Below are 23,993 nucleotides of genomic sequence, written 5' to 3'. Positions count from 1 at the left end.
TTTCCTGCTGGGCGTCACCCGCCACCCAGGACGCACACGGATTCTGTGAGGTCCACCTCCGAGACAGACTGCAATGACTTCGTGTCACAGAAGGGCCTGGGGACGACCACCGCAGCCTCCTTGCAGAGCAAGCCCGGGGTCAACGGCTTCTTCCCGCCCCATGGCCGGGGCGACCCCAGTCTCTACTATCTGCCTCGCAGCTTCTCCCACGACGTGCTGCCCCGGGGGGTCTCCCCATCTAGCACCGAGGCCGACGGTGACCTGTACGTCTTCAACACCCCCTCGGGGACCGCCAGCCTGGAGGCGCACCTGCGGCACGTGTCCCTCAGCTACGACATCCCCCCCACCCCCGGGAACACCTACCAGATTCCCAGGACCTATCCCGAAGGGGCCCTGGCACAGGCGTCCAAGCTGGACCCCATCCCGGACATCCCGCCGCCGCCGCGGCCCCCCAAGCCTCACTCCACTCACGACCGGGTGCCTGGGGAGCCTGGTGGCCTCGCCCGCACAGCCTCAGACACCGACAGCAGCTACTGTGTCCCCACCGCCGGGGTGCCGGGGTCTCGCAGCAACACCGGCTCTGCCGCCGACCTCAACAAGCTGCGGAAAGGTGAGCTCCCCAGCCCCCACAGGGACTCTGTGATCTTCGAGGCTCATTTATTTATTCTGTTATTATTATTATTATCATTAGTAGTAGTAGTAGCAGTAACACCACCAGAACACTGCTCAGCTCTGGCTTATGATAGTGTGAATGATTGAATCTGGGACGTTGGAGCCTCAGGCGTGAGAGTCTTTTTTCTAGAACCATTAGGCTGTCTCACCTTCAAGTCTCGTTTATTCTTTGGGTTGGCAAAATAGCTCACTCGGACAGTGTACTGCTTTGCCAGGAGCAACACCCAGGTTCCAGCCCCGACCCCCACCGCACTGACAGAAGCTCTAGGGCTGTGGTCTCGTTCATCCCTTCTCTCTGTCTCTCTGTCCGTATCTAATGGATACGATGACGGCGACGATGATGATGGTGGTGGTGATAATGATGGCTCACTGATTTATTGAAAGGGGGGGTCCAGAGCATCACTCTGGCACATCTGGTGCCAGGGCTCGAGCCCAGGACATCACGGATGTGAGTCCAGCGCTCTGACCTCTCTGCCCCATTCCAGGAAGCTCTACTGTGTTTCAGAAATTAAGGATTGTGGGGCTGGAGGTTCCTCACCTGTAGAGCCCTGGCCTGCCGCATGACTGGCCCAGGTTTGAGGTACCACAGCCTCAGAAGAAGCTCCACTGCTCTACCCCCCCATCTGTCTCTGTCTTTCTCTCTCTCTCTCTCTCTCTCTCTCTGAATTGAAAAGAGGAGGCCCATGTGTGAGGCTCCAGTCACACCATGCCAGTGGCCCAGCACTGAGTCCTGAGACTACCTGGGTGGTATCCCAGCACCAGAGGAAGCTCCAGTGCTGTGCTGTCTCTCCCCCACCCTGTGTCTACCTCTCTGTATGAATGAAAAAGCAGCCTTGAGAGGTGGGACTGTGCATCATGGGGCCCCGACTATACAAGAAGGCAGGAGTCTCCCTGGCAGAGCCTAGTCTCTGATGTGTGTGGAGGGTGTTTGTGCATGCTGTCAGTGTGTGCTGTGTGGTCCCTGGGCTGGGAGGGGGAAGCAGCTGGACCTCTGGGGTGCTATCCACCCTGAGAATATGCAAAGCTCTCTCCCACTCATTCTCTCTTTCTCTCTTTCTTTCTTTCTGTCTTCCTTCCTTTTCTCTTTCCTGCGTAACTCCACCTTTCCCAACCTTTCTTTGTCTTTGCTAGAGACTGAGAGACAGAGATGAGGGTATGGGGACAGAGAGAGAGAGGGGCCTGCTTCACTGCTTCACTGCTTGTGGAACTTCCTCCCTCCAGGTGGGGCTGCAGGCTTGAACCTGGCTCCTTGTGCATATAACCTAGGCTCTCAGCCAGACAAGCCACACCCTAGCCCCATCTCCGCTGTCTGTCCCTGTCAGAGGAGAGTGACAGAGGAGCAGGATGTGGAGCTGACAGAACGCCTCAGTCTGTCCCTGTCACCACCCCCTTTATGCTCACAGCCACAGCTACTTCTGTGTCCCACCCTGCCGGGTAGATGGCTTCTTAAGATTCATCCCTCCGGTAACACCCAATTCCAGCCTAGCCACTAGACTTTTTGTTTGCTCGCTTGGTTTTATTTTTCAAATCCTTTAATCTTCTCTCCTGATATATATATATATGTATCCATTTCCCTCATTCCTATACCATCTTCTTTTTTTTATTTGATTACAAACTTTTTTAAAATTTAATAATGATCAACAAGACTGTAGGATAAGAGGGTTATAATTCCACACAATTTCCACCACCAGAGCTCCATATCCCACCCCCTCCATTAGAAGCTTTCCAGTTCTTTATCCTTCTGGGAGTATGGACCCAGGATCATTATGGGGTACAGAAGGTGGAAGGTCTGGCTTCTATAATTCTATAACACTCCCAGCCCTACATCATCTTCTGGAACCTGCCAGAAGTTACAGACCTTGAGAGGAGAAGTGTTGAGTCTGAGTTATACTCTGAGATTCCTCAAAGACCTTAAAATAGAAAATTCATGTTTCAAATGCACAGAGGCTAAAAGTTGTGTGTTACTCTTTCTGTATCTTGTGGCCCAGTTTTCTAGCTATCCTAAAGGAGAGACAGATACCATCATCGCAAACAGCACTTCCATCAATTGTTATTTAGCCAGGGGGCTGGGTCAGGTTGTGCCCAAGAGCCCAGGTTCAAGCCCCCACTCCTCACCAGCAGGGAAGAAGCTTCATGAGCTTCAGGTGAAGCAGGGTTGCAAGTGTCTCTCTGTCTCTCTCCCTCTGTATCTCCCCCCTTCCTCTCCATTTCTGGCTGTCTCTATCCAAAAAGTAATTAAAGATAATTTAAAATCGTTTTAAAAATTATTATTTAACCATCCAAGGCCAATGACTGACTTTGTCAGAGAGAGAGAGACAGGGACTAGGAAGACAACACAGTGCTGGAACTTCCTCTAATTCTTGGGGGGCTGGGCTTGGATCTGGGTTATATGCACAGCAGAGCAGGTAAATCGGCCAGGTGAACAGTTTTGCTGACCCTCTTATCTCTTTGAACTGACTGTATAAGCTAGTTAGCAGTGAGAGATAATTCAGATCCAAGGTGGTGCAAAAAAATAAGGCAGTAGAGGGTTAGACATAGGCTTTCACTCGTTGTCTGCAGAGTGGCTCAGACATCATCATAACCAAACGCAGATACTGAGTGTCTGCACTGCTTGGTGGCTCAGCATGTCAGTCAGTTCAAGAAGGATGTTCTGTGAGCATCCTTCCTAAAGCGCAGTGTGTGTGTGTGTGTGTGTGTGTGTGTGTGTGTCTGTGTATGCTTGTCTGTGAAGAGAGACAGACAGACAGACACTAGGTCCTTGCTGATGGCTCTGGGAGCTGGCAAATATGAGGAGAAATGTCCATCATTTGTTCTCTGTTCTAGATGCTAGTTCTCAAGACTGCTATGATATTCCACGGACTTTTCCAAGTGATAGATCTAGTTCACTGGAAGGCTTCCATAACCCCTTTGTAAGTATGACTGTTCCCCAAGACTCTCCAGTGCATGTCCTTGTCCGCAGTCTTTGCACTCACTGTCCCCAAGACGCGTTGATGTCGTGAAATGAGACTCCCCTTAGATCACTGTGAATAAAGTGACTTAGATTGTGTTCTCCTGTCCAGAAGCCATTTTGTGTATTAAAAGGAATGTGTGTGTGTGTTTTAGAAAATCAAAAATGTATTGACAGCGGGAAGTGTGTCAAGCGAAGAACTGGAGGAGAACTATGTCCTGATGAACCCCAACTCTCCGCCACGACCACATTCCAGCGCTGTTCCCGAGCCCACCCAGGAGGCAAACTACGTGCCAATGACTCCGGGGACATTTGATTTTTCGTCCTTCGGAATGCAGGTCCCTCCCCCTGCTCACATGGGCTTCAGGTCCAGCCCCAAGACCCCTCCCCGAAGGCCAGTTCCCGCTGCAGACTGTGAACCACCCCCGGTGGACCGGAACCTCAAGCCCGACAGGAAAGGTAAAAAGTGGGCAAGGGGCAAGAATTGGGGGAGGTCGGGGGTGGGCTGGGGCAGGGGACAGTGGCTGTCAGTTTTCTTCTGAATGGACTGTCAGGGGAGCCTCATCAAATTCAGAACAGGAGGTACAGGAAGCACCTCAGGTCACTATAGTTATCAACTCCTTCAAGTATAGATTGGTTATTACTTTTATCCTGTCCTGTGTTGCTGCCCTGGTGAGGTTTTCTAGACTGTCTCTAGAGTGGAGGCTGCAATCTAAAATGCTCCTGAGTGCTGGTGTGCAGCAGGGTGGAATCTAGAGAGAAGGGGATGGCTTTACCCCCTACACAGTGACTAACTGCTCCTGAGTGTTACCCGTGGATAGGCTGTGCAAATAGCACGTGTCCTCTTGGGCAGGTCTTCAGGTGCACCAAGAGGACCTAGAAATCTCAGATTTTATACTTACTACCTTTGGCTTTTTAAGTTTGATCAGCTAATTTAATTATTTTTTAAATTTATTCTTTTTAAAAAATATTAATTTATTCCCTTTTGTTGCCCTTGTTTTATTGTTGTAGTCGTTGTTGGAAAGGACAGAGAGAAATGGAGAGAGGAGGGGAAGACAGGGAGGAGGAAAGAAAGACACCTGCTTACCTGCTTCACCGCCTGTTTAACGACTCCCCTGCAAATGGGGAGCGGGAGGCTCAAACCGGGATCCTTAGGCCGGTTCTTGTACTTTGCGCCACGTGCACTTAACCCGCTGCGCTACCGCCCGACTCCCACATTTAATTATTCTTAACTGAATTTTTTTTCTTTTGTTCTATTTTACTGGATAGGACAGAGAGGAATTGAGAGAAGAGAAGGAGGAGATAGGGAGAAAGAAAGAGAGACATCTGCAGACCTGCTTCACAGCTCCTGAAGTGCCCCCGGCTCCCCACCTGCAGGGGAGTCGCTTCACAGGCGGTGAAGCAGGTCTGCAGGTGTCTGTCTTTCTCTCCCCCTCTATCTTCCCCTCCTCTCTCCATTTCTCTCTGTCCTATCCAACAACGAACGACATCAACAACAATAATAACCACAACAAGGCTACAACAACAAGGGCAAAAAAGGGGAGGAATGGCCTCCAACAGCAGTGGATTCATGGTGCAGGCACTGAGCCCCAGCAATAACCCTGGAGGCAAAAAAAAAAAAATGCAGGTTTTATATCAGCCTGGCTTATTTTAGTCTTGACAACTGAGTAACTTAGTCTGTGCTGGCTTTGTGGTGGTGAATAGCCCTGTTTCTGGGAATTTCAGCCCATTTTGTGTTCGCTTTTGAAGGACAGCTAGTGTTTATGGAACTTGCTCCTGGACTCAGCTCATTATGGTTGGTTCTAATGAAGTTTCAGAGAACGAGCTTTGAAGCTTCCGAAGAAAAAGAGGTTCCGTTTCATTTCTCTGTTAAAAGGGGAGCACCCCCTGTGCAGAGGAGAGAGAGAATTCCCAGAACCAGAACCAAGGGGCAGCCTCGTCGCTCTCCCCTGGGACCTCTCTGCATCTGCTCTGTTTTCTTCTGCATCCCCTCCTTCTCTGCCTTTCCCACTGTTCTGGGTCTTCTGAGGAGCTCTGCCACCTAGATCCTGACTCCTCTTCAGATCTTTGTGAGTTCTGCGCCTGTCACTAAGTGCCTCCTCGCTCACTGACCCTCTTCAGAAGCTTGGGGGAGGTTCGTTCAGCCCATTCGCCTTTCTGCACTGCATGATGGCTTGTACACCAGCTTGTAGACTGGCTGCGGGGACAGGGAGGCCATGGGGACAGAGGCCATCTCTTTGGTCTCCAACTGGAAATGCATCCTGTGTAAATTCCTCCCAAACAGACACCAGCATCAGGGCTGGGGAGTGCAGTGTCTTAGGGGTTGTCTTAAAAAGGACTATAAGTGGGGGTCGGGCGGTGGCGCAGTGGGTTAAGCGCATGTGGCGCAAAGCGCAGGAACCGGCGTAAGGATCCCGGTTCGAGCCCCCGGCTCCCCACCTGCAGGGGAGTCGCTTCACAGGCGGTGAAGCAGGTCTGCAGGTGTCTATCTTTCTCTCCCCTTCTCTGTCTTCCCCTCCTCTCTCCATTTCTCTCTGTCCTATCCAACAACGAATTGCGTCAACAAGGGCAATAATAATAACCACAACGAAGCTACAACAAGGGCAACAAAAGGGGGGAAAAAAAAAAAAAAGGCCTCCAGGAGCGGTGGATTCATGGTGCAGGCACCAAGCCCAGCAATAACCCTGGAGGAGGAAAAAAAGGGGAAAAAAAAAAAAGACTGTAAGTTTCACAGTTTTGTTATTATTATTATTATTATTATTATTATTATTATTATTAATTTTATTTATTTTTTTTACCAGAGCACTTCTCAGCTCTGGTTTATGGTGGTGTAGGGAATTGAACCTGGGACTTGGGAGCCTCATGCATGAGAGTCTCTTTGTATAATCATTATGCTACCTAGCCCCACCCCACAGTTTTTTGTTTTTTAGATACATTTATTTACTTTAAAAAATATATCTTTAAAAGATATATTTTTAAATATATTTATTTATTTTGGATAGAGACAGAAATTGACAGTAAAGGGGATGGCTGTGTGTGTGTGAGAGAGAGAGAGAGATAGAGAGAAAGGGACCATTTGTGAAGCTTTCCCTCTGCAGGTGAGGGCCAGGGGCTTAAACCTGGGTACTAGTCTACTATGATGTGTGCAGTCTACCAGTTGCACCACTGCCTGCCCTCCAGAAGTTGTATTTAGTTATTAGAGAGGACGAGAACCAGAGCACCACTCATGTGCAATGCTCTGGACTCTGCACCACCTCCTGGGCTACCTTAACAATTTATTTATTTATTTATTACTTTCTTTTCTCCCAAAGACTTAAAAAAATTTTTTTTTATTTATAAAAAGGAAACATTGACTAAACCATAGGATAAGAGACATACAACTCCACACAATTCCCATCACCAGAACTCTATATCCCCTCCCCTCTCCTGATAGCTTTCCTATTCTTTTTTTTTTTTTTTTTGCCTCCAGGGTTATTGCTGGGGCTCAGTGCCTGCACCATGAATCCACTGCTCCTGGAGGCCATTTTTCCCCCTTTTGTTGCCCTTGTTATGGTTATTATTGTTATTGTTATTGTTGATGTCGTTCATTGTTGGATAGGACAGAGAGAAATGGAGAGAGGAGGGGGAGAGAAAGATAGATACCTGCAGACCTGCTTCACCACCTGTGAGGCGACTCCTCTGCAGGTGGGGAGCTAGGGCCTCGAACCGGGATCCCTACGCCAGTCCTTGCGCTTTGCGCCACATGTGCTCAACCTGCTGCGCTACCGCCTGACCCCCAGTTTTCCTATTCTTTAACCCTCAAGGAGTATGGACCCAAGGTTATTGTGGGCTGCAGAAGGTGGAAGGTCTGGCTTCTGTAATTGCTTCTCTGCTGAACATGGGTGTTGACAGGTTGATCCATACTCCCAGCCTGCCTCTCTCTTTCCCTAGTGGGGAAGGGCTCTGGAGAAGCAGAGCTCCAGGATACACTGGTGGGGTTGTCTGTCCAGGGAAGTCTGGTTGGCATCCTGCGAGTATCTGGAACCTGGTGGTTGAAAGGAGAGTTAACATACAAAGCCAAACAAATTGTTGACCAATCATGAACCTAAAGGCTAGAATAGTGCAGATGAAGAGTTGGGGGGTCCTCCATTTTGTAGATAGCTAGTAGGCATATTTTAGTTAAATTCCAAAGGGCCTGTGGTTATACTAGTTTTTTTTTTTTTTCTTTTTTCCCCTGAGCCTGAAATCTGATATGCAGGTGGATCCAAGTTATTGTCTGGGGAGATGATGTCATGGCTGGAAAAGGACCAGAAAGCTGTATCAGGGAAGAGAGTAGCTCCCACATATGGGAAAGGGGTATAAATATTGTTGACTGTGAAGACTTTTTATTTGCTAACTGTCCCCACCACCTCTTTCGATCCTCTCTTGCCTTTTGATCTATTTCAAGCTCAATGAGTCATTTTCTTCCTTGCAAAATAAGCAAGAGTGTGTGTGTCTGGGCATGTGTACATTCGTAGTCGAGTTCACCGGATGCTGAAGGATTAAAATAGCACGTGCCACAAGCCCTTGGATAAATTCATTTTGAATGCTCAGTGCCTTCTGACCTGTAATCAGCGTAGAGGAGCCGCAGAATGCAGCTTTTTTGGCCCCAAATGTACTAGCTGCTTGTGTTGCAAACCCCACATGGATGAGGTGGTGTGGCTGGGCTGTGCCTGGGTGCGTGCTCTTAGGACTTCCTGCTTTGCTCCTGCCTGGTCCTCCCTGTCCTCAGGCTCTGCACAATGCACTCTGAAAAGCCTCTGCCTACTTAGTATGCAGGTTCAAGCCCCTGGCTCCCACCTGCAGGGGGAAAGCTTCATAAATAGTCTCTCTCTCTCTTCCACCCGTTCAACTCCTTTACTCTCAATTTTTGTCTTTATCCAAAATAAATAAGTATATTAAAAAATACCCTATCCAAAATAAGTAAGTATATTAAAAATTAAATACATCTTTTACAGATATTTTTTAAAAGTAAATAAATAAATGCATTCAAAATGTTTTTTCCTAGTTGATGGTTCCACGGCTAAGCACCATGAGGAGTCAGTCACAAAATGCCTCTATCTGGCTGAGCACTCAGCCTGCGGTGCTTGAACTCAGCTTTAAGCCTTCATCCCCCACCTGCAAGGGAGAAGCTTCATGAGTATTAAACCAGTGTTGCAGGTCTCTGTCTCTCTCTCTCTCTCCCCCCTCCCTCTCTGTCTCTCTCTATTTTACTTTCCCCTCTCAATTTCTCTCTGTCCTACCAAATTAAATAAATACTAAAGAAAAAAAAAAAGAAATCTTATTAGAAAATAAAAAGATCTCTTTATGTTAGAACAGTTGTACACATGTGATAATCACAGACTCTTATGCCCTACATTATAAAAAATGTTTGTACATGGGTCATAATAATGTCGCTGTAATAATGTTTACCACGTGGCACGGCATATGGCACTGCTACATCCCTGTGAATTGTGCAGAGAGACACGTAGGACCTGGGATAGAGCCTCTGCTCCCCACCTGCAGCGCGGACACTTCATCAGCGGCGAAGCAGGTCTGCAGGTGTCTTTCTCTATCCCTCACTATCTCCCCATCCCTTCTTAAGTTCTGTCTGTCCTATCAGATAAAACATAAACAAACAAACAAACAAATAAATGGGCTCGGGCGGTAGGTAGCGCAGTGAGTTAAGGGCACATGGCGCCAAGCGCAAGGACCGGCATAAGGATCCTGGTTCACGCCCCCGGCTCCCCACCTGCAGGGGGGTCGCTTCACAGGCAGTGAAGCAGGTCTGCAGGTGTCTTTCTCTTCCCCCTCTCTGTGTCTCCCTCCTCTCCCCATTTCTCTCTGTCCTATCCAACAACAATGACATCAATAACAACAATAAAAAACAAGGGCAACAAAAGAGAAACAAAAATCAAATTAAATAAATGGGAAAAAGTGGCCACCAGGAGTGATGGATTTATAGTTTCAGCACCAAGCCCCAGTAATAACCCTGGAGAGAAAAATTAAAATAAGGAAAAGGGAAGGGGAGGGGAAAGGCGAAAATACTGTATTTCCTATTTCTTGAGAGGTTAGTCATCCTGGTTCTCCAAACCAACCCAAAGTGACTTCAGAGAAGAGGACAAAGTAGGCTCTAGGTTGCTTCAGGAGATGGTGCCTTGCTTGTAAAACTTAAGTGCTGACGAACAGCCCCGAGCTTATTGGCCAGACGTGTTTGGCATCTTTGCTTAGATACTAACTGAAGTGGGAACCCCCAGCCAGACATACCAACACTCTTTCTGGCAACACTGAAGAGAATAGGTCTCGCAAAACAATATAGAGGTGGCTAAAATTGTGGCAATTTAAAAAAAATATTTATTTATGCCTTTTTATTGCCCTTGTTGTTTTATTGTTGTAGTTATTATCCTTGTCGTTGTCGTTGTTGTTAGACAGGACAGAGAGAAATGGAGAGAGGAGGGGAAGACATTGAGGGGGAGAGAAAGACAGACACCTGCAGACCTGCTTCACCGCCTGTGAAGCGACTCCCCTGCAGGTGGGGAGCCGGGGGCTCGAACTGGGATCACGCCGGTCCTTGTGCTTTGCGCCACCTGCGCTTAACCCGCTGCGCTACCGCCCGACTCCTGGCAGTTTTTTAAAAAGGGACTTGGCTCTTCCTTAATACTCTTTCATTTTTTAAATAGATATGCTACTTCCAGAGAGAAAGTACTTACCATTATAAGGAAACCTGGTCAACACACTTTAGAAAGTGATAGACATTCAGGGAAAAGGCACATTTAAAATCCCAGCAGCAAAATTAATCGAGAAAAACTTAAAGTGTTCACAGTTCTCCTCAGACATAGTGTAAGAGGAGACGGTTGAAAAGTCCGGAGAAATGACTTGGGCTGGGGTACTAGTCTCCCTCTGAGCTAAACCTCTTCATAAGGAGACTTGAATTTCTCAGATATGCCTGGATTGGTTCCATAGTCCAGCATAACTGGTCCAGTCCTCAACGTGAGCAGTCTCTGTGATTGTCCATTTCTGATGGGTCTCTCCTAAGTGAGTGACATTCTAGTCTTGTTTTTACGCACCCCCCCCCAGCCCCCAGTTTTAGATGCCAGCTGCTGCTGTTTGCATCACAGATGAGTTTTTCAAATTCTTCTGAATAACTCTAGCCCCAGAAATAACATCGATGTTGTCATCTCTTACATCGATTCTATTTCCCTCACCCCTTTGCCCCACCACCCAGTTTGAGGGAGCTATATTCTCAGCCAACAGTTTGTCTGTCACCACAGTGTTTGTTTGGATCAAAGCTTTGTGTAAATCGAGAGGGAGGATGCTACAAGTTACATGTGTGCTGCATGAAAACTTACAGAGAACGTGTCGCATTGGAAATGCAGAGCAAATGCTTCCATTGGAAGCTTTTTATTTCTTTTTTAAATTTTTAAATTTTTTTCCCTCCAGGGTTATTGCTGGGCTCGGTGCCTGCACCATGAATCCACCGCTCCTGGAGGCCATTTTTCCCCCCTTTTTGTTGCCCTTGTTGTTGTAGCCTCATTGTGGTTATTATTATTGCCATTGTTGATGTTGTTCGTTGTTGGATAGGACAGAGAGACATGGAGAGAGGAGGGGAAGACAGAGAGGGGGAGAGAAAGATAGACACCTGCAGACCTGCTTCACCGCCTGTGAAGCGACTCCCCTGCAGGTGGGGAGCCGGGGGCTCGAACCGGGATCCTTACGCCGGTCCCTGCGCTTTGTGCCACAGGCACTTAACCCGCTGCGTCACCGCCCGACCCCCAAGAAACTTTTTATTTCTGATGAAAGGCAATATTGTAAACATTTGGGAAGTTTCTCTCGCAGGTGCGTCCTGTGTCTTGTCCTTCAGTAAGTCGTCTCCTAAAGGGACCATGTTTCTCCCTGGCGCTCGTCTCCATCCTGTGTCCCCCAGCCAGTCTTCTGGTATAGGTAGGGGAGCAGCCTCACTAGGGGCCTGTGTGTCTGGTTCCTCAAGCAACTCTGGGCACTTGTTATAAGAGAGACTTGGAAGGAGCAATGCAGGGCCACGTCTGGCATTTGTTGTCCATTTGCTTGGTTAAATTATCTTCAGGCCCGTCATCCCTTAAGTTCAGGGAACACCCTAGAGACCAGCTCCCAGGAGCTTCCCTTGCTGGGTCTTTTTTTTTTTTTTTTTTTTTAAGCACACTAGACTTGCTTTAAGCAATTTTTTTAGGGATGAAGAGAAACACGGCACCAAAGCTTTCTTCAGTGCAGTGCGGGCCAGACATGAACCTGTGTCGTGCACACGACGAAGCAGTACATATCCAGCTGTGCTATTTTTCCAGGCCTCTCACTGTTTTTTTCACTTCAGCTTCCAAAGAGAATTTTGAATGTGATTAAAAATTAACATGTTGGGGGCTGAGTGGTAGCGCAGCAGGTTAAGTGCACATGTCACAAAGCGCAAGGACCGGTGTAAGGATCCCGTTTCGAGCCCTCAGCTCCCCACATGTAGAGGTGTCGCTTCACAAGCAGTGAGGCAGCTCTGTAGATGTCTGTCTTTCTCTGAAGATGCCTGTCTTTCTCTCCACCTCTCTGTCTTCCCCTTCTCTCTCAAGTTCTCTGTCCTACCCAACAACAACAACAACAACAATAATGATAAATAACAAGAACAACAAAAAAGGAGGAAAAATAGCCTCCAGGAGCTATTCACTCCAGGAGTGAATTCGTAGTGCAGGCACCGAGGCCCAGTGATAACCCTGGAGGCAAAAAAAAAAAAAAAAAAATTAACATGGTTTTAAAAAATCACTCTCATACTATAGTCAATATTTGGACAACAGCTAAAATGCAACCTAGTAAATATATAACTGGCTTAATAAGCACGTATAATAGTTTGAATCTTTGGGGCTAGGGAGAGACAGCATGATGGTTCTGCCAAAGAACTTCCGCGCTTGGCGCTCTGAGGTCCCAGGTTCAGGATTCAGCACCAACAAAGTGAGAGTTGAGCAGTGCTCTAGTGGGGGGTAGGGTACGTATTTATAGCATAACTGAATGTGCGTTTTTGCTCTTCCAAAATAACTATTGTGATTGCATTCCTCTTTGTACCATGAGACCAAACAAATCAAGTATCAAAGCTTTCCAGGGGGCGGGAGACAGCTCTAGGTGGAGCACCCTCGACCATGTGCAAGGAACGGCCTCAGAGCAGTGGAGCAGTGCTCCGTGCTCTCTCTCCCGGGGAGTGATGCAGGTGCAAAGCTCAGGCCCAAACCCCAGTAGCGGGTTAACAGAATAATCATGTGAATTCCTCCCCGCCCCCCTTCTTTTTCATTCTTGGTGTTTGAGATGCCTGCTAAAAATAGTACACTTTTGAAAGAGTAAATCTCTTAAGCTATGTTAGACGTATATGGGAAATGAATTTTTCACTTGGAATTGAATTCTGTTGGTAAGCAGTACTTAGTACCTAGTACCTAACATAGTGAACATAGTGAAAAGGGCCACATCTATTCATGTGAAGTACAACCTCTATCTGAAGCCTTCTATGAGCTGCTTGAAGCCTTGACCATATTTGGGGAGACTGCCTTTTGAAATAGCATTCATTTCCTCTTAAAGGATAAGTGAAAACAGAGGGCCTTCTCAAGGTCCCACAGCCCTGCCTTTCAGAGAAAAGTAATTGAGCACTCCTCAGCTCAAGCCTTGCCCCTCTGCATTGAAAAGCTTTGAGGTTATGAGCTCTCTCTCTCTCTTTCTCCCTCTCTCTCTTCCCTTCCCCCCCCCCCCACCTCTCTTTTGAAAAAGAAAGAGGCAGGAAGGAGCCAAGAGCAAGAAGGGTCAGGCAGTGAGCGCCCTGTAGAGTTCAGGCTACCATACCCGAGGGCCCAGGTTTGAGCCCCTGCTCCCCACCTGCTGCAGGCAAGCTTTATAAGTGCTGAAGCAGTGCTGCAGTTATCTCTCTTTCTCCCTCCCTCTCTATCTCCCCCTTCTTCCTCAGTTTCTTCTTGACCTATCCAAATAAATAAACAAACAAAACAGCTAGAAAGGCAGCAGGTCTGCACCGATTTGGGTCCTGCCCGTTTTAAACTGCACATTCTTGGGAGAGAGCTCACGGCTTGATGGAAGAGGTACAAAGAAATCCCATTATCCTCGCTGGCATGGACGGGAGGGGGCGTGGCTGAGGGAAGTACTTGGCACTGTTGGAGCGGCTCCCGTGGGGAAAGTCTGAGAACGGGAGGGCGGATAAGTGATGGCAGAGGAGCCGGCAGGGATGGAGAGTCACGGCTATCAGCAGTAGAAAGAGCCCTCCAGAGCCTTCCCAAGCAGGGCTGGTGGAGCTGCTCGGAGTGGGTGGGAGGGAGTACGTGACGAAGGCAGGGAGCCGCGCTAGAGGGCTAGCAGGTGCCCTCTGCAGAGGGTATTCAGAGCCATGCTCGTGAGTCTGAAAGGGTTTCTGCTGGCAGGGGTCTCGAGCTGGTTGAACCATAGGCAGTGCTCCCTCAGTTTGAAGGCTGCCTTAGGACAAAAGACCCCTTTTTTAATGGACACTGGTAGAAAGTCACTCTTTTTTCCTTTTTCAGGCTTTTCCTCCGTCAAGGGTTCTGGAAGTCTTATTTTAGAGAAACTTCCTTTCCTGGCTCTCAGTGATTCCTTCAACATGGGAGCTTCCTAGTGATTTTATTTATTTATTTACTTTTTTAATGGAGTAAGGAGGAGCACCAGAGTACTGCTCAGCTCTGGCATAGGATGATGCTGGGGATTGAACCTCTGGCCTCTGAGGACTCAGGTCTGCAAGTCCTGTGCTCTATCAGGCTGAGCTATCTCCCCTACCCCTACCAAAAGTAAATATAAAGGCTGTTCATGTGGGCTGGGTTGATAGCACAGGAAGCCTGCACACAAGAGGTCGTAGGTTTGATTCCCAGCACGACAGAGAGCCAAAGCTGAGTGGCACTCGATCAAAGCAAAGAGCTGGAAATAAATAAAAGTGGTTTGTGATGATGAAATTCATGTCGTCCACATATTGACCATACTCAACATTACTGACTCATTCCAGTGTCTGTGGGTCCTGTGAGTGAGATCTCAGACTGAACTGAAAAGCTGAAGGCTGAATTCTAGGCCCTGAATGTCCTAAGCTTTCCTGTTGCCTCTCTTGATTTCTCTCTGTCCTCTCCAACAACGACAGCAGTGGCAACCATATCAGTAACAACAAGGGCAACAAAATGGGAAAAATGGCCTCCAGGAGCAGTGGATTCATAGTGCAGGCACCGAGCCCAGCAATAACCCTGGAGGCAAAAACAAAAAAAAAAAGGAAGAAGAAGAAGAAGAAGAAGAAGAAGAAGAAGAAGAAGAAGAAGAAGAAGAAGAAGAAGAAGAAGACGACGACGAAGGGAGGCCTTTGGTGCTTTTTCTAAAGCAATGATGTACTTTAAGGGGGGCTTGGGAGACAGCGTATTGGTGATGTCTAAAGCTACAAAGGCCCAGGTTCAGTCCCCTGCACCACCATAATCCAGAACTGTGCAGCTCTGGTAAAAAAATAATAATAATAAATAAATAATAGTAAAATTGACTGAGGGGGGGTCTTATAGTTTTCTTTTTATTTGATCCAGTTTTCTAAGACATGTTAGAAGAAAAGAGCTAACCTGCTATGTGTTTCTCCTCTCTCCCCCCAAATAAAGGTCACTACTAACTAGGCAGATCTCCCACTAAACCCAGCCAACTCCTTGGGCACTTCACTTACAGCCCCATCAACACCTTCCTCCTCCTCTCCACTCTGCCGAGCATGGACATCTAGAAAGATTAAAATAGACTCCACCGACTTTGTTTATGCCTTTAAGATGTAGCAGTTCTGCTTGCGATTTCTTTGCTGCCTTTTTTGTTGTTGTTTGTTAAGAGTCCATTTTATCCCCATTAAAAAATAACATTCTATTAAGAGAGTCTTCTTTTTACCAATTAGGTCAAAGCCCTAAAATTTTAAGACCCAAAACCCATGGTTTAGAGCGAACCGATTCACAAACCATAGGGGACTTTGCTACGAGAAGAAAGGGTATGTACGTTAGCTTGCATGCCGGCTGGGGACGGGGTGGGGCTGGGTAGGGGGGTCCTGCTTAATCTGTGGTGTCTTTCCCTTAAAAAGTGAGGGAGAAGAGCCTTCAGAAGTCCAGTTATTGTAAATAAAGCTTCCCAGCATGCTCTTCCTAAAGGAATGCTTCCCAGAATACACCACAGGTCTACTTGGTAGGCCATTAGCTGCAGCCTGTTGAATATTTAATAGCCTTGTCCATTTGCATTACTTTTTAACCTTCTAGACATTTGTATGTTGTTTTCTTTAATCTGTTTTGTGAGTTCCAAGTGTCTCCTATAGTTATATATATTGTATGTATTGTGCTGAGACAGTCTAGCCTTCAGAAAATCACATCAGTTTTTTTTTTGGGGGGGTGGGTTCTGTATTTGTGTAGACAAAAGTATTTGCGAGTTCTAGTGAGTACATATAGTCCTTTCTTATACATATAGTCCTTTATGCTTTGATGGCATTTTTAACAGTTCACTAAAATTATACACACATCGGGCTGGAAGATGGCTCAGCTGGCAGAGTACACAGATCTGCATTTGAGCCCAGGCCCGCACATGGGAGCCCTGCCAGGGGAGCTGGGGGTGGGGAGTTCTTCACAAGCAGCGGGCAGTGCTACAGTGTCCCCCCTTCTCTCTGTCTCTTTCTCTTCTAGGCTATCTATCTTTTTTAAGTAGAAACAATTTTTAAGACTTTTAAAAAAAATTTAATTATTATTTGATAGAGACAGAAATTGAGAGGGAGGGGGAGATAGGGAGAGAGACAGAGAGACACTTTCAGCCCTGCTTCACCACTCGTGAAGCTTTCCCCCTGCAGGTGGGGACCAGGGGCTTGAACCTAGATCCTTGTGCATTGTGATGTGTGTGCTAAACCAGGTGTGTCACAGCCACCTGGCCCCTGCTGTCTCTCTCTCTCACCTTCTGTCTGGAAAAGAAAAAAAAAAAAAGACTTCCAATAGTGATGAGGTCAAAGGGTGTTGAGCCACAGTGCCTGGTGGGAAAAAAGGACAGGAGGAAGGGAGGGAAGGATGGAGGGAGGAGTCAGGAATAACTAGAAGGAAATCTGGAGAAATTATTTTTTTCCTTCAGAGTAGCTAGATGAAATGTCACTAAAATACCCACCACGTGTTAAGTTGACTCGTAAATTAATCAATATTAACAGACAGTATTATTTGTTTCATAAATTTCAAAAAGTCACTACTTAGTCTTAACCATTAGAGAGAGGACTGAGAAGTCTATGATGTGTACTAGTCTGGAAATTCTTACTGTAATGACGTTAATATGGAAAGTTCACACGTTATTAAAAGTAATGAAATATTGGGGTTGGTTTTGATTTGATATGTGTAGCTGTCTAACTGAAGCTTTAATATTGAATAATAGAAATAAGCCTATACAAACTGTATTTTGCATAGAAATATTAAATCAAATGCATGTAAAGGAATTTAATTTCAGTATTCTCATTTCTCCTTTATTATAGAATGCTTGCTTAATTTTATTATCAAGCAATATGAAATGGAGCAAGCTGTCATTATCATGAGCTAATCTGATTTAGTTTTTGTCCCTGATCATTTAGCCATGTGAGCTTGGCAATATATACCATTTCCCCTCCGTAAGCCCTGTATTATCTGGGGTCTTGGGTGAATTCTACTAGAGCATAGAAATAAGTTTATAAAAAGAGGATCTTGTTTTCCATATCTATGTATGCTAAAATAAATCCTTCTTCTTTTTCAGCCAAGCCAGCACCTTTAGAAATAAAGCCATTTCCAGAATGGGAAGAATTACCAGCCCCAGTCAGATCTCCCATCACAAGGAGTTTTGCTCGAGAGTGAGTCTTTGTTCAAAACATGTACCTTTATTGATCATTATGAGTATATGTATATGTATATATCCAGAACAGTGGTTTTCAGAGGAAGTTTGGGGAGACCTTCTGGGATTCTGAGAAGTCAAAACTATTTTCATTAAGATAATGAGGTTGGGAAGTGACTGTGCTGTATGCAGAGCTTACCTTGAGGTCCTGGTTTCCATCACAGGCAAGGCATAAAAACAGAAACAGGGCAGGCAAGATAGTTCAGCTGTTTTGCCTTTGCACAAGCCCCAAGTTCAAGTCCAGCCCTACTGCATAACCCCCAAGTCACTAGCAATACAGGAGAAAGAATCTGTAGGCTCTCACTTTTGCCTTGCACGTGATTTAAGACTTTGCAGTTGCCATGCAGAGAAGATTGTAGTGACACTGATATCTGTGGTCAGCTCTTCCAGATTCCCCATGTCCCCTCGGCCGGACTCTGTGCACAGCACAACCTCCAGCAGCGACTCACATGACAGCGAAGAGAACTACGTACCCATGAACCCGAATCTACCTGGTGAAGACTCGGTATGGGATCTCCCCTTCTGCACTTCGCTCTCCTGAGCTGCCTTTCCCATCACTCAAACTGAAAAAACACACACACACACACACACACACACACACACACACACATCTCCAGTCTGTTGATCTTGCTGCCCTGACATCTGTCTTTGCATCCTAAAGGGGAGAGGTATATAAGATAACCATTTAACCATTTGAATTGTTTGCCACTAATTGTTTCATAAAGTCTACAGCCAAAGCAGCAAAAATCTATAAGGTCGTATCTTATAAATTAGTTAAAGATCAGTTAGACAGAAAATAGTTTAGCTAGCAATTCTGAGAAGTTGTCCTTGGGGACAGCTTACTTAAATCAAATGTGTATGTCACAAAAGTGTTCCTTATGGGAGTCGGGCGGTAGCATAGCAGGCTAAGCGCAGGCGGCGCAGAGCGCTAGGACCGGCATAAGAATCCCGGTTCGAGCCCCGGCTCCCCACCTGCAGGGGAATCACTTCACAAGAGGTGAAGCAGGTCTGCAGGTATCTGTCTCTCTCTCCCCCTCTCTGCCTTCCCCTCCTCTCTCCATGTCTCGCTGTCCTATCCAACAACAAGGACATCTATAACAACAACAATAACTACAACAATAAAACAACAAGGGCAACAAATGGGAATAAATAAATAAAGAAAATTTCTTTTAAAAAGTGTTCCTTACACAGCCTTAAAAAAAGAAAAGAACTGTGACCCTCCTCCCCATCTAGATGCTTCTAATGAGGAGCATTCCGGGTGTGCTTTCTTTCAGTTTGTATTTGAACATGAATTTATACACACTTACACATGTGTATTCACACCTGTGTGTGACTTTTAATGTAAGAATGAAGTCTGGGGTCATGCAGAGGGAACAGTTTCAGTTTCTAAATGAATGTGATCAAAAGGGACAAGGGGGTGGATATTTGTATTGACTTGAGCAGAAAAACATACTTGCTTTTCTGCCCTGCATGTCATTACCAATATTGTCCATGTTTTATTAGTAGTAGCTGATCATTTTGGATTGACAAATAAGCTACATTTTAAATGTAAATAAACCCCCTTCTAGACCAAGTAGGCTATATTTGAAGGTCTTCCTCTCCAAACAGAATCATGGTATTTAGTATTTAGTTTCTCTTGCTTTTTTCTCCTGTCTCAAGTTGTGTGTGTGTGTGTGTGTGTGTGTGTGTGTGTGATTTAATAGTAATTTACAAAATTATAACATGACAGGGGTATAATTCCACACCTTTCTTACCACCAGTGCTCTGTGACCCCATTCCCTCCATTGGGAACTGCAGTCTTTCTCCCAAAGTCACAGATATGGGTTGACTATTGTTTCTGTAACTATCTATATTTATATTTATTTGCTCATTTTTCTTTTTTTTAATATTCATTTATTCCCTATTGTTGCCATTGCCCTAGTTGTTTTATTGTTGTCACTGTTGGATAGGACAGAGAGAAATGGAGAGAGGAGGGGAAGACAGAGAGGGAGAAAGACAGACACCTACAGACCTGCTTCACCGCCTGTGATGGGATGCCCCTGTAGGTGGGGAGCCGGGGGCTCAAACCAGGATCCTTAGCCGGCCCTTACACTTTGCGCCACGTTGCTTAACCCACTGTGCTACCGCCCGACTCCCTATTTGCTCATTTTTCTTTTTTTTTTTTTTAATATTTATTTATTTTCCCTTTTGTTGCCCTTGTTTTTTTTATTGTTGTGGTTATTATTGTTGTTGTTGCTGTCATTGTTGTTGGATAGGACAGAGAGAAATGGAGAGAGGAGGGGAAGACAGAGTGGGGGAGAGAAAGATAGACACCTGTAGACCTGCTTCACCACCTGTGAAGCAACTCCCCTGCAGGTGGGGAGCCGGGGGCTCGAACCGGGACTGTTACGCTGGTCCTTGTGCTTTGCGCCATGTGCGCTTAACCCACTGCGCCAACGCCCGGCTCCCTTTGTTCATTTTTCTATGGTCTTCTCTTCCTTTCTTTTTTTAATGTATGTATGTATTTATTTATTTTTGCCTCCAGGGTTATTGCTGGGGCTCGATGCAGGCACTATGAATCCACTGCTCCTGGAGGCCATTTTTTCCATTTTGTTGCCGTTGTTGTTGGATAGGACAGAAAGAAATCGAGAGAGGAGGGGAAGATAGAGAGGGGGAAGAAAGACGTCTGTAGACCTGTTTCACTGCTTGTGAAGCGCCCCCCCCACACCCCCCGTAGGTGGGGAATCAGGGGCTTGAACCAGGATCCTTATGCCAGTCCTTGTGCTTGGAGCCGCATGCGCTTAACCTGCTATGCTACTGCCCAGCCCCGCCCTTCCTTTCTAAGTCACATCTACACCTGTTATGACTTCCACATGTCCTTCCTATTTTTGCTCTTCTCTCTCTGGGTACTGGTGGAATTAGACTTCCTAACCCTTCTTGCTGAGTATTTTTTGCTGCCCTTTCTTGTCCTTTTTTATGTGTATCTTTTGTTGGTGTTGTTCTGACCAGGGCCTCACTGCTATAGACTGACTTTTTCAGGGAGATAGAGACACAGAGATTGAAAGAGAAAAGGGGAGACACCAAAGCTTCCCCCAGGGCTGTGATGCTCCCATGTGGTACGGCGAGGGCTCGAACCTGGAGCATAGCAAGCAGGCTGTGAGTTATGTTATGCCCTCCCTTTTTTTTTCTTAGAGAAAGTAGTCCTTCTTACACTTCCTGTTAGGAACTGTGACATGGGGGCTAAGAGAAGACAAAGGAAATTAAGTAGTAAAAATCCCAGATGGTTGAAACAAAATAGACTTTGCCAATAGACTTGCTTTCCCGGCCTTCCACTGGCATGATTATTCTAAACTAATTTTAGCATGAATGCCTTAAAATTAGATCGCATTTCTGTGAAAATTCGATGTGGGGGGCCTTGCCATTAAGTGTTAAAATGGAGTGCTGACAGCATTTTAATAATGTTCAGGTTGCACATAGCTTGGTGTGTCTTGTCTTAGTAGTAGTTCAGCCCAAGTTTGACTTTAGAAACTGTTGGGGTTTTTGTTTGTTTGTTTAGTTTGCTCTAAACTCAAGCTCAGTTCTGATCATCAACTTATTTCCTTAGCTGGGCAGACATTTCTTCAAGCTGTGTTCAAGCTGTGTAAGACAGAGTTAAGTTTGCAGGTGGCTAACCAGAGAGGTGGTGTTTTTGACAATCGATTTTATTATCTCGCGTTTTCAGAATCTTTTTGGCAGCAACAGCCTGGATGGTGGAAGCAGCCCTATGATCAAGCCCAAAGGAGACAAACAAGTGGAATACCTGGACCTTGACTTAGACTCTGGGAAGTCCACACCACCACGGAAGGTAAGGGCAGCCTCCCTCTAGAATAATTCAGCTCACATTTCGAGTCTAAAGACTCACACCTTCACAGACATGTCATGAGTTGTTGTTCTGAAAGTTACTTCTTTTCTTTTTTAAACTGATTTGGTAGGACAGAGAGAAACTGAGGGAGAGAGATACCGGCAGCACTGCTTCACCACTTAGGAAGAGCCCCCTTCCTGCAGATGAGAACTGGGGGTTTGAACTTGGGTCCTTATGTATGACAATGTGCATGTTCAGTCAGGTGTGCCACCGCCCAACCTGATTATTTATTTTCTTTATAGAGGGGAGCGGAAGAGAGACCAAAGCATCACTCATTCCTCCCATATGTAGTGCCAGGGGATGGAGCCTGGGGCCTCAGTCATGCAAGTCTTAAGCTCCACCACTGAGCCATCTTCCTGCCACATTCAGATGTTTTACTGAAATCTAATAAAGTCTGAAGCTTAGTGCTGTTGCCTACATCCCCCCTAACAGAGTGAGGCAAACAACCCCATATTCCCATCCTGATGGCCTAGAAGTCATATAACCCTGGCTACTTGGGCTAGTGGTTACTATGGAAACACTCAGCGCATCCCAAAATCGAGTCATAACACTAGCTCCGATCAGTCTTCTTCTGTCCAGAATGTTAGGTTTTTCCTCATGTTGATCACGCTCAGAGTGTTCTCTCTATGATCGCTCTTATTATATAAGACTCATCACTAATTTCAAAATCTGAGGCCCTCAGAGAGATGGGAGCTCATTTACTATCATTTCTATCATTGACACTCTTAGAGCTTCTCACTTTTTTTAATATAAATTTTTTTTTGCTTTTTTAATTTTATTTCTCTTGCGTTTGAGAAGACAGAGAGAAACTGAGAGGAGAGAAGCAGAGAAAGGGGAAGAAAGGCAGCTACCTGCAGCCCTGCTTCCCTGCGCATGAGGCTTCTCCTCACAGGTGGGGACCAGGGACTTGAACCGAGGTCCTTGTGAACAGTAATGTGTGTGTGCTCAAACACCTGTGCCACTGCCTGGCCCCTCAATTTCACACTTTAAAAGTCTTCTTTCCTATCGTGAAACTTTTCTCCCATTTTGGTTCTTTTTTTACTTTGACGTGAGGCAGTTTAGTGACAATGGCAGTGACAGGCTTAATTGAATAATTATTACTTTTTAAAATTTAATAATTACTGCTTTTTATATATTTATCAGTACGTGTGCTGCTAGGGACGGAACTCAGGACCTCATGCTTGAGAGTCCAGCACTTTCTTCACTGTGCCACTTCCCGGGCCACTAATTATTGCTTTTGAAACACTATATTAAGTGGTGTTGCATATGTAACAACACTTTTTTAGTAGGGGGCCTCTTCAAAATTTTTAATTATCTTTATTTATTTATTTGATAGAGACAGCCAGATATCGAGAAAGAAGGGAATGATAAAGAGGGAAAGAGAGAGATACCTGCATGACATCAGACCTCTGTGACCTTGGAGCATGGAATCTCTCTGCCTGAAAGCTTTGCGAGTGGTGAAGCAGGATTGCAGGTGTTTCTGTCTCTCTCCCCTCTCTCACCACTCGCAAAGCTTTCCTCCTGCAGGTGGGAACTGGGGGCTTGAACCTGTGCACTGGGTTAAGCTCACATGGTGTGAAGGATTGGCGTAAGGATCCTGGTTTGAGCCCCTGGCGCCTCACCTGCGGGGGGCGGGGGGGGGTCACTTCACAAACAGTAAAGCAGGTCTGCGGGTGTCTATCTTTCTTCCTCCCATCTTCCCTTCCTCTGGATCTCTCTCTGCCTGACTGTCCAGTCCTTGCTCCTCCGTTTCATCATCCCTTTCTGAGAAACGCTTCTTTACACGTGGGACTATACGGTTGGTTTGTTTTCTCTGCTTGTCCAGCAAAAGAGCAGCGGTTCAGGCAGCAGCGTGGCGGACGAGAGGGTGGACTACGTGGTGGTGGACCAGCAGAAGACTCTGGCCCTGAAGAGCACCCGGGAAGCCTGGACCGACGGCAGGCAGTCCACAGAATCCGAAACACCTACCAAGAACCTTAAGTGAGATACGGCTCTGCTACCGCTGAGCAAAAGAGAACTGAGCAGTGAGGGGGGAAAAGCAAACAGAAAAGACCTGTGTGACTGGAGATGCTGTGATGGAATGTTCTCAGTGGAGCCTCAGCTAAGGGGAGGGGGCGTCAGAGGCCCTTCCAGAGATCATCCAACAGCCGAGACTGTGACTGGTGCTTTGTGGTATCTGGACAATTCATAAGCCTGTAAATAAGGCAGGCAGAGTCTGGCCTCGCTTCCCCCAGAGAAAGTCTCCGCCCCACTAGCTAACACACTCTGTAGTATTACTCTATTTATGCACTTTTTCCTTTAAACCGTTCATTTGCGTTTCCGCCAGATGTTCCTTAACCTGATTCCTTTGAAAGTCCTTGTCTTCCCTCACACTACCCCATGTAACAACACAAGTTAACTAAGCTACTTTTGGATTTGGAAATTGCTTTATCAACGACGGCCTAACCACGTGGACAGAGGGAGTAGACTCACGGTTGACCTTTCCACCTGGAACTCCAGGGATCGATCCTCAGCTTAAACACGGAGTCTCACCATGTGCTGCCTTGTCAAGTGCTGAGGACGATGTGCTGGTGTCTGCTGGGGCCTGTTGTCCGGCACATGGAC

General features: G+C 46.4%; 1 protein-coding gene across 6 annotated transcripts in view; it reads left to right on the top strand.

Annotated features, from left to right (window-relative positions):
• The window catches only part of GAB1 (GRB2 associated binding protein 1), a 144,300-nt gene extending 120,873 nt beyond the window's left edge, over positions 1–23,427 (top strand). For 5 of the 6 annotated variants that reach the window (XM_060179026.1, XM_060179029.1, XM_060179031.1 and 2 more), the window contains 8 exons: positions 30–610; positions 3,496–3,581; positions 3,775–4,078; positions 15,531–15,620; positions 17,375–17,468; positions 17,891–18,014; positions 21,210–21,332; positions 23,215–23,427. In XM_060179026.1, coding sequence (XP_060035009.1) covers positions 30–610; positions 3,496–3,581; positions 3,775–4,078; positions 15,531–15,620; positions 17,375–17,468; positions 17,891–18,014; positions 21,210–21,332; positions 23,215–23,373 — 1,561 coding nt within the window. In that variant the 3' untranslated portion in view covers positions 23,374–23,427. The remainder of the gene's footprint in view (positions 1–29; positions 611–3,495; positions 3,582–3,774; positions 4,079–15,530; positions 15,621–17,374; positions 17,469–17,890; positions 18,015–21,209; positions 21,333–23,214) is intronic. The other variant, XM_060179027.1, reaches the window with a different exon arrangement.
• Positions 23,428–23,993: the final 566 nt, after the last annotated feature.

Source organism: Erinaceus europaeus, chromosome 19, assembly GCF_950295315.1.
Source record: "Erinaceus europaeus chromosome 19, mEriEur2.1, whole genome shotgun sequence".
NCBI lineage: Eukaryota > Metazoa > Chordata > Mammalia > Eulipotyphla > Erinaceidae > Erinaceus > Erinaceus europaeus.
This window is presented reverse-complemented; position numbering and strand designations above follow the sequence as displayed.